The sequence below is a fragment of the Rhinolophus hipposideros genome, assembly GCF_964194185.1.
Source record: "Rhinolophus hipposideros genome assembly, chromosome: X".
NCBI lineage: Eukaryota > Metazoa > Chordata > Mammalia > Chiroptera > Rhinolophidae > Rhinolophus > Rhinolophus hipposideros.
Genome location: NC_138046.1, coordinates 8,530,272 through 8,546,456, shown reverse-complemented (window position 1 = coordinate 8,546,456; position 16,185 = coordinate 8,530,272). Strand labels below are relative to the sequence as shown.

The 16,185-nt window shown below is 52.9% G+C and overlaps 1 protein-coding gene across 1 annotated transcript; it reads left to right on the top strand.

Moving 5' to 3' along the window:
- Positions 1–8,850: 8,850 nt before the first annotated feature.
- Positions 8,851–14,880, top strand: CNGA2 (cyclic nucleotide gated channel subunit alpha 2; the record flags this gene model as incomplete). The annotated part of the gene is made up of 6 exons (XM_081042464.1): positions 8,851–8,960; positions 9,176–9,268; positions 9,898–10,068; positions 11,187–11,294; positions 13,031–13,137; positions 13,475–14,880. The coding sequence occupies 6 exons, from the start codon at positions 8,851–8,853 to the stop codon at positions 14,878–14,880; spliced, it is 1,995 nt and encodes a 664-aa protein (XP_080898590.1).
- Positions 14,881–16,185: the final 1,305 nt, after the last annotated feature.

The window sequence follows — 16,185 nt, the reverse complement described above, 5'->3', positions numbered from 1 at the left end:
TGAACCCCATATCCACAGCTCTATGAAGCTCACCTCAGACAGGCTGGATTGCTAGGTAGAGCAGTAGGGATAGATATGCTGGGCTGCAGGAAGCCTTTGGAAGGGCTGCTGCCCCTTTCCCTGGGACCAAGGGGTATATTCAGGTCTCTTGGGGGGCAGGGATCCAGAACATTCTCTTTGGCTTTAGTGGCTAACCAGACCATCTCTAATCCCCCAAAGTTGTCATGACTTCTTCATCTATAAAGATGAGAAAGTGTGTTAGTCATGAGATATAAAATAAACATGATCGTGGGGCAAAGGGGGTGGTTAGGGAGAGTGAGAGGAGGAGGGTGGAGGGAAGGAGACAGGGAGAAACTTGAGTCTTCAAGCCTGCTGTGCCCCTGCCCCACTCCTCTCTGGTCCTCTGTGGCTCCTATACAATGAGGGGGTTCCTCCACTCCTGATTCTCTGGGGCCTGCAATACTTCTGAGAGCCAAGAAGTCTGGGAAGAACCTGGAGCCTCTCTGCCCCCTTCAAATAGGTCCTGGCACCCCAGGAATCACTAGAAGGCTAGGAGGAAAGTTGGGGGACTTCCTTGCTGGTCACACCCCTCTCCCCATAGTCTCAGGACAGGCCCAAGGTGCAGGGACTGATTAAGGAGAGCAGCTCACCATTCAGGTTCAGTGAAGGGCAGCATGCATGGCTTCCTGCCATCAGCCCCAAACCCCCACCCTGCCTTTGATGACATCGAAGGCAAGCCACGCAGACTGGAGTGGCCTGGAGCTAAAGATGGCAGGAGGCCTGTCCTCAAGTGGCCCTCCTAAGGCTGCTCCATTCTTCTGTTCCAGCCAGAAAGCTGAGAGGAAGAGGAGGCTGCTTGGGGGCAGGGCAAGGCCTGTCTTTGGGACATGGCTCTGCGTGAGCAGACACAAATCTGTTTGCAGAAAAAGTCTGCTTGAAAATATGTTGTGAAACAAAGGTTCACCCTTGGGAGCAATTTAGCAAAGATGCAAACAAACAGTGTGGCGGCCCCTTGGAGAAACACCGCCTGGGCTGTGGGAGCTACGGCAGAGCCCTTGCCTGGGCCCTGACTGTCCCTCCACTCACCCTGAGGTGTGAATGCTTGGCTGTTCCTAGCGTGGCCTGCTTGCTCCATCTCCAGGGACCTCCAGAGGGAAGTGGGAGCCAGAGCTGCCCTATGCTGGCCTCCATGGCAGCCTGGGAGACAGGCAGTGGACCCTCTGCAGGGTTCTGTGAGGGGTCCTAGTGTGGGGGCTGGCACCTCCTGACTGACCCTCTAGCTATTATCTGTCTGGGACATCTGCCTCCTTGATACTATTTCCTTGCCAAGTTGCCATGACTTTGCCCAAGCCCTCCAGCATGAGGCCAACCCTCTCCCAAGAAGCCTGGAACTTCCCCACGGATAAGTGTAGGGGGAGGGCGGCACTCATTTATAGTTGGACGTGAGGGAAAGGGATCGTCTGTCGCATGTTGTTTATTGCTCCTCTGTGTACATTCCGATGGTTTGCCTAGGTTTGGTATTAGAAGGGTACACCAGTCCCCCCACTGGATCACGAGCTGCCAGAGGGCAGGGGCTAGCTTCCATTGCCTTCCACATCCATGGCACCCAGCAGAAGTAAATGGCTGGCCAGAAGGCCTCCAACCAGGCTCCCCAGAGACCAATTCTGGCCTGATTGCTTCCTGAAGGGACAGCTGGCTTTGTTTGGTCATACAGGCCCTAGATTTTTAGGGCATGCCCTCTCTGGAAAATCCTTCTACATAAGTCAGACCACTACATTCTCTGGTGCCCCTACTATGTGCCAGCATGTTGCATTTTAAAAATATTGAATGACACAAATCCTGCTTGATGATATCTTCCTCCTGGAAAACGCCAACATGACAGGTGTAGCTAACAAAGCCCCTTGTCTCGCAATATCAAGCCCCCCCACCCCAGAGCTAACTCCTGTGCTTGGCTTGGGGTGCATATTTGCCAACTCTCGCTGTCACATGCAGATATGTACACCTGTATGTGCCCCAGGCTTGGTGCACAGGGTCACATGTAAGCCGCCCCATGTAGCCCTCTGAGAGAGGAGCCAGTCCCCCAAGCCCCGTGTGCAGGTGAGGAAAACTGTAAGTCTCTGGTTATGCTACCCTGCTGCTCTGGCCCTGGCAGATGTCGGACCTCAGTATTCCAGGTTTTCTGTCTCAGGGTGGCTTCCCAGCAGCTGTAGGGAGGAAGGCAGAAGCAAGTGGGCATGTGGGTGGGGGAGGTGAGGGTGCGTGGAGGGGGTTTTGTTGTACCTGGGAGCAGCCTGAAATCCTGGCTTCATCAAAAAAAGCCAATGACTCGCCATCCGAGGGCTCTTGCCCATTTTCCCTTCCCCAACCCCAGCCCCTCTTGGAGGCCAAGCCCAGGGAGTTCTGGAGGGGAAGGAATGGATTTCCCCTCAACCCTGCCTCAGTCCAGGTACCTCTTGTCTCTCCAACGTTTCTCCCTAGCTGGCCCTCTGGCCAGGTAGTCTAACTGTGGCTGTGACTAAGGCTGGGAGGCAGGTGCATGAAGGCAGTGAGCTGGTGGCTTTGAGTCCCCAGACAAAAAGCCCTGAGCGATGCATGTTCCATGTAACGGAGGGCTCCTCAGGGAGCTTGGGAGGCGCTGGTGCTTGGGTCTAAGCAGACAAGCAGCTTCCACAGCTGGGCAGCCCAGCAGCCAGCCCTCACCTTCTGATAGACGGGGCCACAGTGAGAGGGTCAGGCGTCCAGCCAGCAGGCAGGAGGCTTATCCAGTGGCCAGGTGCCACCCTGGGCCAGGGCCTCAAGCCTGCCTCAGCTGTGGGCATGAGCTCCTCCAGGGCACTGCCAGCCTCCCCTGCTGGCATCGGGCAAGGTGGGGCAGTTCTCTGACTGGGAGGCTACCAGCTGCATGGGGGTTCAGAGACCCTACTGACCTGGGGACAACAGCACCAGGAGGTCTCTGCTGGCTTCACGTGCTGATGCATTCCCAAGGGCTTGTCTTTGATTGGAGGCTTTGCAGAGAGACCAACGGATGCTGACTGGCCAGGAACATTCTGCCTCTGAAGCCTTCTAATTGGTGAGGAAAGGGGCTGGCACTGGGCCGAGGTAGCCACTGACCAAGGGCTGGCACCTTCCTATGGCCACAGGCCAGTGGCCTCCACGGGGTTGGGGCTGGAGCTTATGAGAGTGTGCAGGTCCCAGAGCCAGGCTTGACATGGGCCCTCGTGTACCTGAGGGAAAGTGGCTGTGTGGGGAAACTTTGTCCCTTGTCAAAGCACCCAAATGAAATCCTCGGGGTTCTAGGAGTATGGAGGCCCTGAGTGCTACGTGAGGCTTGTCCCAAGGCAGCTGAACCTTTGTTTCCTCCTAGGAGTGCCCCAAGGAGGGTGGCTAGAGAAGGGTTGGAGCAGAGGGGTCAAGGGGCTACCTGGCCAGGCAGGGTTTGGTGGGAGAGAAGGAGGAGCCTGTGGGCCTTACCACCTGCGCCCACCTTCACTGTCTGCCTAGCCTAGAGCATTTCTGGGCATCCCAGCCTCAGAGCGTGGGGAGTGTGCCACTTAGAGCTCCATGGCTCTCTGCATATGAGGAGTAACAGAGGTAGGGGTGGAGGGTTATGTATGCTTCTCCCAGAAAGCCTGGTAGGATTGTGGCCTTTGCTCTTAACCCTTTAAGCCGCATCCTGGTGTCCTCAGAAGAGCCTTGAGGGAAAGACCCTGCTGTGAGCCTCTTAGGCTTTGGGAACCTGCCCCTCTGCCATCTGGGCAAATGCATCTGCAGTGAAGCCTTTGCAGCTTCTGGCTGAGGGAAGATTCTAGTGCCAGGCAGCAAGCCTGGGCCAGAAACAGGCTCCCCATTTTGTCCCTCCAGCTGAGCTTGCCTTCCATCTCAGCTTGAGCCCAAACCAGCAAGTGTCGACTCCATCCATGTCAGACTGCGGCCATAGGAGACAGCTAGTGCTGGGGTGGTCTATTCTCCAGGCCTCCTGCCAGCATCTGGGCCCTGCTGTTGGCAGAACATGGGCAGAGTCCTTAGTGCACTTGTCAAATGGAGGCTTCCAGGGTGGTGTTTGCCTTCTCCAGAGGAAGGGATACTGAGTGCTTGGACTGTACACATGTGCTTCGAGTGGAACCCCAATGGGGGCTGACAGGGCGTGTCCCTGGTTGGCCCTCAGGTGCCATGTCGGTATCAGAACTGCTAAAACTAGCCATGGCCACTCCCCATCAGGGTCCGCCATGGGATGACCCCACAGGAGATGAGGCTGCAAAGATGGGCCTGGTGAGATCCACAAGGGATTTAAATGCCCAAGTAGAGTTTGGAATTTAACGTGTGGATGATACTACCTCTATCCACTCAACCAGTACCTGACACTCTCCTTAGTCCTAGGACCCAGCAGGGAAGAAGTTCCACCTTGTCCCTGCTCACTTAAATGTAATCATCTCGTGGGGGATAGACAATAAGCAAGTAAATCACTGTAAGGTCATGATCGGTCTGTGATACAAATAAAGTGAGAGAAAGTGGACATGAAACATGCTGTGGATTTGGGAAAGTGCAGAGCAAGTTTAGGAAATTCATCCATTCATTCATTCACTTTCCAAATGCATACGCACTTACCACTGGGCTAGGCTCTGCGGATTAATGACTGAAGAAAACAGACAAGTCCCTGCCTTGGAAAGTTGATTTCTAGGGGGAGGGCCTATGTCCACGGGTTTTCGAATCAGGAGTGACAGACAGACCCGGGTGTGGACTGCCTGTACTTACCCTGCTGTGGAAGGTAGAGAAGAGGAATGGCAGGGGGTCTGAAGGCCGAGAAGTAATGAGTCAAAAGGTTGTGACAAGGGTTGGGTCCAGGCCTAGGGCAGCAGGAGTCAGGATGGACAGGGAGAAGGTACTGGGGAGATTTCAGCAGAGGAACCAATAGGATTCGGGGCTGAGTTGGGGCTATCAAAGGTGACTCTTAGGTTTCTAGATTGATCACATGTGGGGAGAGATGTGTGTTTCTCGAGAGATGGCATTGGGAAGACAGGAACTGGGGCTGGGGTAAAAAGGTCATGTCAGTTTGGGATATGTGGAGTCCAGGGACTCCTACCCCCAGGAAACAGAGATGTCGCCTGGATACCTGGGGATGTGGAGCACATAGGAGGAGCTTCTCAGTGAGGACAGCAAGGGCTGGGGGATGACCTACTCGTTCCAGAGTCCAACCTGTCCTGGGGTATGGATTGAGCGTGCCTGATGTCATATATACTTACTACTCCAGCCCTATCTTTGTAAAGAAATGAAGCTTCTCTTGGCAAAAGCAGCCCAACCATGGCAACTTTCTGATGTAATGGTTTGTATTAGACGCTCCTTTGTGTCGCACTAGGCAACTTTGTCAAAGTAGTAATCACCCACGCAGGCCTGCCAGGCCTCTTGGGCAAAACCCTGCCTTCTCTGTGCTTTACTGGAGATTTTATTCACTCAAAAAATAGTTCTCAAGCATCTCTTTCATGAAGGTGCTGGCTGGAACCTGACCTCAGGGTGGCTGATGATAGCCAAAGCGAATCAGCACCAAGGACCCACTGCCTGCCTGGTGAATGACAGGCACTCTCTCTGCCTCCAGCTGGGGGCTGCCTACCCCCAGCTCCTGCAACTCTCCTTTGCCATGGCGGACGCCCCTCCCCATTTATCCCCCCAGGGCTGGGGCACAAAGGGTCATTGCAGCTTCAGCTCTACACTCAAAAGTCAGCCCCAAGAGCCTGTTGGGCCTGGTGCGGTTCTGACCTAACTCTCCTCTTGATATTGCCCAAGTCCCTGGCTCTGTTCACTGGCCAGGCTGGCCCTGTGGCTGAGTGTGCTTTTGCAGCCAGATTGCTTGCCTGTGAATCTGTGCAATGGGGATAACAATAGTATCAGCCTTGTTAGGTTGTTGTGAGGTTTCAGTGAGTTAACTTAGGTCAAGGGCTTAGAAGGTGGCAGCTGTTCAATGAATAAGAAGTTGCCCCTCACCCTCAAATTCTACCTTCCCATTGGCTCTCCTTGGCCTGCCCTGCCTGCCTGCCTACCTCCCTGATTTCCTGCCTGCCTACCGTATGCCCTGCTATTAATGATGTGCATGACGCTCCCCTTGGCACCATCCTCTGCCTGCTGCCCAAGACTTTTTCCACTGCAGTGGCCAGAATTGAATATCTGGGACACTAGTTTCTGGCTGAGACTTGGAGCCTGCCTCTCTAGGCTGTTAGTCATGGACGAGTTCCCTTCCCAATCACAGTGGAAAAACTTTGCCTGCTATTAACTTGAATCTGAGGCCAGGATGGGACGCTGTCATATGGGGGGGCCTCTGGTCCCGCTTCCCGCACCAGAATGCAGGACATGGTGAGGCCAAAAAGGAACACCCACAGAGCCATAAATAGGGGAGTTATACCACTATATTCTCACTGGCGGCTGGGTTAGAGACACAGGAAGCAGGAGCCACACGACCCGCCATCTGCCGTCTGCTTCTCTGCCAACCAACCAACGTAGCCACAGCAGTTATATTGGTGGCTAATGGCTAACCAGTAACAGCTAATGGCCAACTAGTCACAGCTGATGGCCATCTACTACCCAAGCCAGCACCTTTCCATGTGAGGCCAAGAGCCTGGAAACTGCTCTCTCGGACTCTGTCCCCATAGACACCTAGTCACCTAGGGGGTTTCATGAGCCCTCTGGGAAGACCCACTGGAGCTAGTATGCAGCTCTCTCTTCTCCAGTACTCTGTTCTGCAAACTCTAGCTGCCTTGGTCTCCTTCTCTTCTCTGTCTTTTCAACCTATGTAAATCCGTCAGGCTCCACCTGGGTCCCTTCTCTCCATGCCATGGCCTGGAAACTCATAAGAGAGTAATCTGCAGCAATTGTAGGGATCACCTCATTTATATCCTGCCTCTTAGGGATCACTGCCCATGGTTGCCTAATGTCTAATGTCTTGAAAACTGTTGTTTCATACATTTTGCCTGGGTTTGCTTATTTCATTCTGGAGGGTATATCTGGTCCCTGTTACTCCATCTTGTCCAGAAGTAGAAGTGTTGCATATTCCTTTAAAATCAACTAATTGGTATAGTGGAAGCCTAAGCTGTCCTTGGTTTCCACTGCCCTATTCTTGTCAGCACAGCTCACTCCCCATCCTGGGCCCAGCCTCCCCACAGCTCCATCCCTGAAATGGACTTGCCTTTCACTGCCCCTCCTCTCTCCCTGCCCTTCATTCACTGTGTTATATCCTCTCTTAATCTCCAGGCTTCCAGGAGGCTAGCCCTGAAACCCTGATCAATGTAAGTGGCCTCAGCTTTGTTTGTGTTGCTTGGAAGTTTTGGTCTCCAGGGGCTGCTGCCTCTAGGGCCCAAGCAGGTTCTTCTCCCTCAGGTCTGCTCATTAGCATCCCAGTACCGTAGTCCCCCAAGAGCACCAGGTGAGCAGTTCTGAGGCTGCTTGTTATTACCACCCACCACAGAGGCCAATGCACCTTCTATCACCATGGTGACAGCTCCAGAAGCTGGAACAAGCTTCTTGTTCAAGGGGGGCAGGTCACAGACAATCTGGCGGTTGTTCTGACCACTGCTGACCAAATATGGTAGGGCGCACCAACCAGCCTCAGGGGGAAGAACTGCTCTGAGTCTCTCCTGCCCCAGCCTCTGTGACAACCTGGCAAAAGACTGAGAAACACCATCTCCTGTCTCTCTTTCTTCTGGATTTTTCCCTCTTGAGCTGCTTCTTCTTGGTCTATTTTGTGGACATGTCCTCCTCTACTAGATTCTTAAATGTTGGGGCTCTCCAGGGCTCTGCCCTGTCCCTTACTCTGTATTCTCTTCCTGCATGAACCCACCCCCTTGCTCTCCCTTGCTCCCCATACCCAATTCTTCTCTGAGTCCTGTTCATTCTCCTTTCTAAATAGCTCTCCACTCTGCCCTGTCTCGGGCTTCAGTGGCACCATCTTCTCCAGCCTTCTTCCTGTTATCTCGCTTCTGCTCTCGCTTCTCCTATAATCCAGTCTCCACCTAGCAGCCTACAGGATCTTTCTAGAATATGATGTTGTCCTTGTCATGTTCCTGCTCAGCTCTTCCGAGGCTCCCCATAGCCCAAGGGAGAGAGTCCTGACGTGGACCACTGCCTATGGAGCCCATTGGAGCTCCTGTCTGTTCCTCAGCTTCGGCGACGTTACTGGGAGGTGGGGGGGAAGTGGGAAGGGGGAAGGGGGATGCTGGACAGAATGTGATTGGAGCTGAAAGGAAGGAACCCAGACACGGTGTCCCTGGTTGAAGAAGTCAATGAGAGATGGGACTCCTACCCAAGGAGCATGAGCTCTAGGGTGGTCTTGGGTGAGGAGAACCAGAGAACTGGGGTGGGAGGGGGGTGATGTCAGTTGCTTTGGGCCAAGGAGATACATCTCCTCCGATGGGCCAGGAGTCCGGGGGCAGCGGCTGGTTTGGAGGTGCTCAGTAGCCTAAGTATGTGCTAGACATCTGCAAAGCAGGACACCAGAAGATGGCTTAAACAGGGGTTGGTTATTTTTTTGTATTAGCTTTGATAGTTCATATATCAAAAAATTCACTGAATTAAATGAAAAAGAAACCCATTTTGCAATTTAGCATTGTTAGCCTTTTAAATTCTCTATAAGGGTGGGAGAGCCTTATGATCTTCTTGGTGCTTGGAGCCTGGCACTTAGGCAATGCGGGGTCCCCTACTCTGCACTGCCATAGCAGTACCCAATGGTGCTGGTGTTTGCCAGGTGGGCCCTGGCTCTCTTCTCACTGTTCACCTGCAGCTTTCTTGCCTTATATGGGTGCTAGGGTCTTCTGTGACTTTCCTTTTTACCCTCTCCTGTCAGGTGAGGGTCCCAGTTGTACATGGACGATGACAGAAAAATCTAATGGCGTAAAGAGCTCCCCAGCCAATAATCACAAGCATCATGCACCTCCTGCCATCAAGGCCAACGGCAAAGATGACCGAGGGACCAGTAGCAGGTGAGTCTGCTGAGGCTGTGTCATTTCGGGATGGCCTGGAGGCTGCTACTTCCTCCCAGCTCTGCCTCATTGTCACAGAGCAAATGATTTTTGAGTCAAGGACACTCTCTAAAGGGACCGTGGGGTGTCTAGGCCCCTCCCAGGAAGGGAGAGTGCTGATAAGAGATAAAGCATGCACAGAGAACTCTTGATCAACTCTGCTCCTCCCTCTGCAGGCCACAGTCTGCACCCGAAGATGACACCTCCTCAGAACTGCAGAGGCTGGCAGAAATGGATGCCCCCCAGCGGGGGAGAGGTGGTTTTCGAAGGTGGGTTCCACCATGGTCCTGCTGCTGCCTCTTCCCACCCAAGGGGACTGCCAACGTGGCTAACACGGCTCTCCTCTTCTCAGTCCCACTGGGACTTCCCACCAAGACGTCCGGGAAGCAGTGTCAGTGTTATCCGAGCTCAACTTTTTCTTCCTGAGGAGGCTCCTGTGAACACGTTTGGAGGGACCATTGGAAGTTTCCCTTTAGACTTGCCTGGCTTAGCGTTGGAGGGGGGAGGGTGGTGGCAGGGTGATCCTGCCCAGCACAGGGGCCGACATGGAGGGCCCTGAGGTCCACAGCCCAGAGTTGTAGGCTTCGTGGGGAAATCAGGAAGACTTGGCCAACTGATTCTCTTAGCACCTGGCCTGTCCTCTCTTAGCACCTCTTCCATCTTGCCCTGGAGATCTATTTGTTCTTCACAATCAACTGAGACGTCTTCTCCTACAGGAAGTCTTCCCTTTCCCCTTGGGCTGCATTCAGAGTCATGCCTGAGCCCCAGCTTGCTGTCCTCAGCATTAGCCCTGATCCTGGCTCTTAGTTTCCTAGCTCCCTCACCAGACACTGAACTCCTGGGGGCAGGTTCTGAATATTTGATTCTCTCTGGCTTATGATCCCTCTCTCACCTCTAGGATTGTTCGCCTGGTGGGGGTCATCAGAGAATGGGCCAGCAAGAATTTCCAGGAGGAGGACCCTAGACCTGATTCATTCCTCGAGCGTTTTCGTGGGCCTGAGCTCCAGACTGTGACGACACAGCAAGGGGATGGCAAAGGCGGAAAGGACGGCGAGGGCAAGGGCACCAAGTATAGCTATCCAGCCTGTGGGACTGGAAGGGCTCCCAAGCATGCAAGCAGATGGCTCAGTGGGGTTTCTTATGCCACCACCAGGGGCAGACTAGGCTCTAAAGTTTAGAGTCTAAACCAAGTCCTGACATGGCAGGGAAAGGGATTGGCAGGGGAGACCTGCTATGGTTTTAACTCTAGAATATTTCCACTGTCCTCGCCCACAGCCTGACCAACAGCCAGTGGCCCGCTTGCCATAGGAGTCCCTCGTGGCTTTTCTCACCTAAGCTGCCCCTTGCCAGATGTCCCCTTGTTGCTCATGAAACAAGTGTCAAGTGCACCTAAAAGTGGTCAAGGGAAGGGCTTGGATGTAGCCGCTGTTCCACCAGTCAGTAAATGCAGAGGAGAGCACAGTTAGGGAGTGCTGTTGAGAGTGTGGCCATACCAGTGCCAATGTGGGCACAGAGGTAGGCTTTTGAAGAGGTCATGCTGAAGGCTGGCTAGCAGGCAAGGCCCAGGAACAACTGAGCACGAGGGGATGGGGAGGGCAGAGAAGGCAGAGCTGAAGGGTCTGTTCTAGGAGGAAGGAGTGGGTGACTGCAGCTGTCTGACCAAACTGACATTCCCCACCTCTGGCCTGTGTAGGAAAGAACTCTTGCTGAATCAGGATGCAGCATCTGGGAAAGCGATTTGGGGGCTGGAGGCCAGGAAGCAAAAAGGGCTGAGGTGGCGTGGGCAGGAAGCACATGGCGCTCACTTGCTTGGAGTTCCTTTCTCTTTCGGGGAGAGATGTGGGAACTGGTCCCGAGCCTTCATGATAATACTTGGAAGTCTTTCCTGAGGCTCTGAGGCCCACCCCAATAAAAACACTGCCCCTTGTCCTGCCCTGTAGTCAAGGGGCTTCCCGAGGGCATGGGGGTTAGAACAGGAAAAGGGGTGTCCCTTGCCCATCTGAACTCTCATTAGATGCCCAGTTCTACCTTGTGGCTCCCTGAGAAGTGGGCCCTAAGCCAACCTTGTCCTCACCCTTCACATCCTCTTGAGCATTGCTTTTTAGGGACCCCTGGCTTCTGGGAATGGGAGGTTTTTGCCACACTGGGGACCTGCTCCTCAAGCCTGGCCCCTGTCTGTGTCCTCAGGAAGAAATTTGAACTATTTGTCTTGGACCCGGCTGGGGACTGGTACTACCGCTGGCTATTTGTCGTCGCCATGCCTGTCCTCTACAACTGGTGCCTGCTGGTGGCCAGGTGAGCAGGGAGTGGGCTGGGAATGGGTGGCCAAAGCAGTCCACAGGCCCTGAGGTGGAGAGCATACCGGTCCTAGCTGTGGACACAGAGCTCACCCAAAGTTAGCCCTCCTTCTGGATTCCCCCTTACTAATGGCATCTCCTTCTGCCCTATTAACCCTGCTCCCTGACCTTCACCCCCAATTTAATATGCTACCAAAGCTTCATGTCTATCCTGTTGTCCTTTTCCTGGTGTCTGTAATCTGTTCCTACGTCTCTGGCCACACCAGTACTGTCCTGAGCGAGGCCTCCATCCTCTCTCCCTGGCATAACTACAACAGCACCAGAACCGTTCCTGGCAAGCACTCTCGCCCACTCCAATACATCTTCCACACTTGCAATGAGTTGGTGGAAACTGGGATTTGATTATGTCACTGCCTCCTTACAAACCCTTCAAAGCCCCCCCGCCCTTGCCCACAGGATGAAGTTCAAGCCCTCAGCATGGCGTTCAAGGCCCTCTGGACCTGGCCTTCCCTCTAGCTCCACCTTCTAGACACACCCCAACCCCAGCATTCACTACTTGTTTTTTTTTTTTATTCCAGCACTAACTACTTTTGAACACAGTGTTTCCTCAAGAGAAAATTTCCTCTCCCCATTTTCAACCTTGCAGTCTCAGTTCCAAAGCCACTCTACGCGAACTTTCCCTGACAGCATTTTCCACCCAACCCATCCCCTACTCCAGTCATTCATTCAGTCAGGATTTCAATGAGCATCTATTGGGTGCTAAGCTCTGTGCTCCATGCTGGGAATGATGTGCTGAACGAGACACGCATGGTCTCTGTTCTCCCAGAGTTCTCAGGCTGGTGGGGGGGCGCTGATAGTAAACATTAACGAAACAAGTGCCCAAGATGATTCCAGGAACTAGAAGCAGGGAGCTACTAGAGAAAGGATAGTCAGGATAGATCTCTCTGAGGAGGTGATACTTTTTAACTGAGATGTGGGTGGTGAGAGGGAGTCAGACAGGTAGGCATAGGCCAGTTCTGCAGAGTCTGTGTGCCAGGGACGGGAGCTAGGGTTTTATTCTAAATGTGACCAGTCAGAATTAACTGCTCCCCTCTTTGACCCAGTGCACTCACTGGGGCATAATCCTGGGTTCTATCCTCTATTCTGTTCTCTCCCTAGGCCTCTACACATTCAGTCATCAAATCTTGCAAATTCCTCCTAAAACTCTGCTGCAGTCTCCAACCTCTCCCCATTCCCACTGCCTCTAGCCTAAGCCAGGCTAGCACACTCTCTCTCACTTGGATTGGCCAGTGCTCCATGTTGGGTCCTCAATAGGTGTATGTTGAAGACATGAGTATGAAGGCTATTCCTCATTGTATTATAGCTCATTCTTCCAACAGCTTAGTTTTCATTCAACTAACACTGGTTGAACACATGAATCCTGGTGCTCTGGGCTAGGGCACGGAGTATGCAGCAATAACTAAGAGATATGTCTTCTGGGAGCTCACAGTCCAGTGAATGAGACAGACAAGTAACGATCAGTGGTGATGTCTATGTAGTGATGTCTATATAATAATAAGGGTTGGAGAAGAAGTTGCTTGTCAATAAGTGTCTCCCATGGCACCAGGCTGACTGTGTCTCATCAGGTCCCCCTGGTAGCCATCCCAAGCCCCCCACACAGTGGGCACTCAGTTTGGAGCCTCTGGGGGACCTTGGCTGGCTTTGAGGGTAAAGTCCAGCCCTGTCTTTCTATAGAGCCTGCTTCAGTGACCTACAGAAAGACTACTACATAGTGTGGTTGGTGCTGGACTACTACTCAGATGTGGTCTACATCACGGACATCTTCATCCGATTGCGCACAGGTAAGTGAGCACCTGAGATGCACAAGCAGGAGCATGACCCCTATGTCCAAAGGCCTGAGTCCACGTTTTCAGGAAGTCCTTTTGACACAGTGTTACACTCAAATGCCTGGTTGGGACTCGGGTTGGTGCCTGCCCCTTTTTGAATGTCATGGTTCTCCCATGCTTAGTGAGGTTCAGATTGGGGGTGATCTCTTGGGGTCCTTCTGGCCAGCCCTGCTACATGAGTTTCCTATGCCCCTCCTTGATAAAGAGGGTTAAATGAGCACTTTGTGCATTTGCCTATTGGGAGGAACAGCCCTGAGGGCTGAGGTGGTATGTTGGCTTGCATCTCTACTAGGTTTCCTAGAGCAGGGGCTGCTGGTCAAAGATACCAAGAAGTTGCGGGACAACTACATCCACACCTTGCAGTTCAAGCTGGATGTGGCTTCTATCATCCCCACAGACCTGGTCTATTTTGCTGTGGGGATCCACATCCCTGAGCTGCGCTTTAACCGCCTGCTGCACTTTGCCCGCATGTTTGAATTCTTTGACCGTACTGAGACGCGCACCAGTTACCCCAATATCTTCCGCATCAGTAATCTGGTTCTCTACATCTTGATCATCATCCACTGGAATGCCTGCATCTACTATGCCATCTCCAAGTCCATTGGCTTTGGGGTTGACACCTGGGTTTACCCCAACATCACTGACCCTGAATATGGCTACCTGGCTAGGGAATACATCTACAGCCTTTACTGGTCTACACTGACCCTCACCACCATTGGGGAGACACCACCCCCTGTAAAGGACGAGGAGTACCTGTTTGTTATCTTCGACTTCCTGATTGGTGTCCTCATCTTTGCCACCATTGTGGGAAATGTGGGCTCCATGATCTCCAACATGAATGCCACCCGGGCTGAGTTCCAGGCTAAAATTGATGCTGTCAAACATTACATGCAGTTCCGCAAGGTCAGCAAGGAGATGGAAGCCAAGGTCATTAAGTGGTTTGACTACCTGTGGACCAATAAGAAGACTGTGGATGAGCGGGAAGTTCTCAAAAATCTGCCAGCCAAGCTGAGGGCTGAGATAGCCATCAATGTTCACCTGTCCACACTCAAGAAAGTGCGAATCTTCCACGATTGTGAGGCTGGCCTCCTGGTGGAGCTTGTATTGAAGCTCCGTCCTCAGGTCTTCAGCCCTGGGGATTACATTTGCCGCAAGGGAGATATTGGCAAGGAGATGTACATAATCAATGAGGGCAAGTTGGCAGTGGTGGCTGATGATGGTGTCACTCAGTATGCCCTGCTCTCAGCTGGGAGTTGTTTTGGAGAGATCAGTATCCTTAACATTAAGGGTAGCAAAATGGGCAATCGACGCACAGCCAATATCCGCAGCCTGGGCTACTCAGATCTCTTCTGCTTGTCCAAGGATGATCTCATGGAAGCTGTGACTGAGTACCCTGACGCCAAGAAGGTCTTGGAGGAGAGGGGCCGGGAGATCCTAATGAAGGAGGGGCTGCTGGATGAGAATGAGGTGGCAGCCAGCATGGAGATGGGTGTGCAGGAGAAGCTAGAGCAGCTGGAGACCAACATGGAGACCTTGTATACTCGCTTTGGCCGCCTGCTGGCCGAGTACACGGGAGCCCAGCAGAAGCTCAAGCAACGTATCACAGTTCTGGAAACCAAGATGAAGCAGAACATTGAGGATGATTACCTTTCCGATGAGATGAACAGCCCTGAGCCAGTTGTTGCCGAGAAGCCATAAGGGCTTGGGCCCAACTGCCTCTCCAACCTTGGCCTTGATCCCAGGAGCTAGAAGAGCTGAGTAGGTCTTCACATTTGAATACATTATCCCCTTGTCACCTTGAATTCTCCCCAAAGCCTCTCTGTCCCCAGGGTTCTGGCTCCATCACCCAGGAGCCCTCTTCTAATCCAGCTAATAGTTAAGCTTCTGCACAGCGCAGACCATGTTGGATGGGCTTTCAGGAGCTTCAGCCTGTCCAAGTCTGAGGAAGGAAGAGAGTAGCAGCTGAATTGTCTTCAAGGGGTCTGTCCTGGGACTGGGAGCCTAGGCAACAGTCTACTCTGAAGAAGTCCATCTGCAGATGGGATGGCGTGCGTTCTGCCACAGTACTCTTCTCTCTTTGGGCGTCTTTGCACTTAGCCACTTCCCGTTTGGTTCTGACCCTTGCTTTTCTAGTATATGTTCTGAATATCCCCATTTCCATGCACATGTATGTAATTCAAACATTGGCTGCAGACACTTGGCACAGGTATCCAGTGTCTGTTTCCCAAGGCAGGCAAAGGGTGGGGAGGGGGGCAAGAAAGAGGGTGCTCACTCAGGGAGACCTCTCACTGCCAGGCACCGCAACTCCTACTCTGTTGATCTATCTTTCTGCCAACCAGAGGTGAAATCTCTGCAGTCTTGTCTGGACCAGGGATATGATGATGAACCTGGCTTTTGGTCCACCCCAGGGCAGGGAGTGAGGAGCAAGGTAACCGGCAGTGCCACTGGGAGAAGGAGGTGGTCAGGAGCTCTTGACCACCATCCCCCTACACAGCACATTTCTGAAGAGGCCCTGAAGGCTGGTGGTGGGTGGGAGACTCTTCAAGTTAATATCTGCAGTAGAGGCACTTACAAGTTAATAAATTCCTTTGAACTGTTAGTGGTTATTGCTCAACTCTGCTATCACATTCTCTCCCTTCCTCCCTCAAGCCCTCTCTTTCCCCCATACTTCTCCTTTCCCTTTATCCAGCACTCAGTTGCCTGGAATACCCTCTGCTGTCTTCCGCTGCCTGCCTAAGCCCTATTGGTCTTTCAGGACTCAGCTCAGGCACCACCTTTTTGGACAGGAGCCTCCTTGCCTGCACCCATCCCCGCATGAGGCAGTCAATTACCCCCTCTCTAGGCATTCACAGTGCTCGGTGGCTCATATCACACTATGTGGTTGGTTTTGATGGATCTGGTTTTCCCTCCAGACCGTAGGCTCTGAGGGCAGGGCCAAGACAATCTCCCTCACTGCTCTGTCTGTAGCCTTGGCAACATGTCTGGCACAGAGGAGAATGTTTA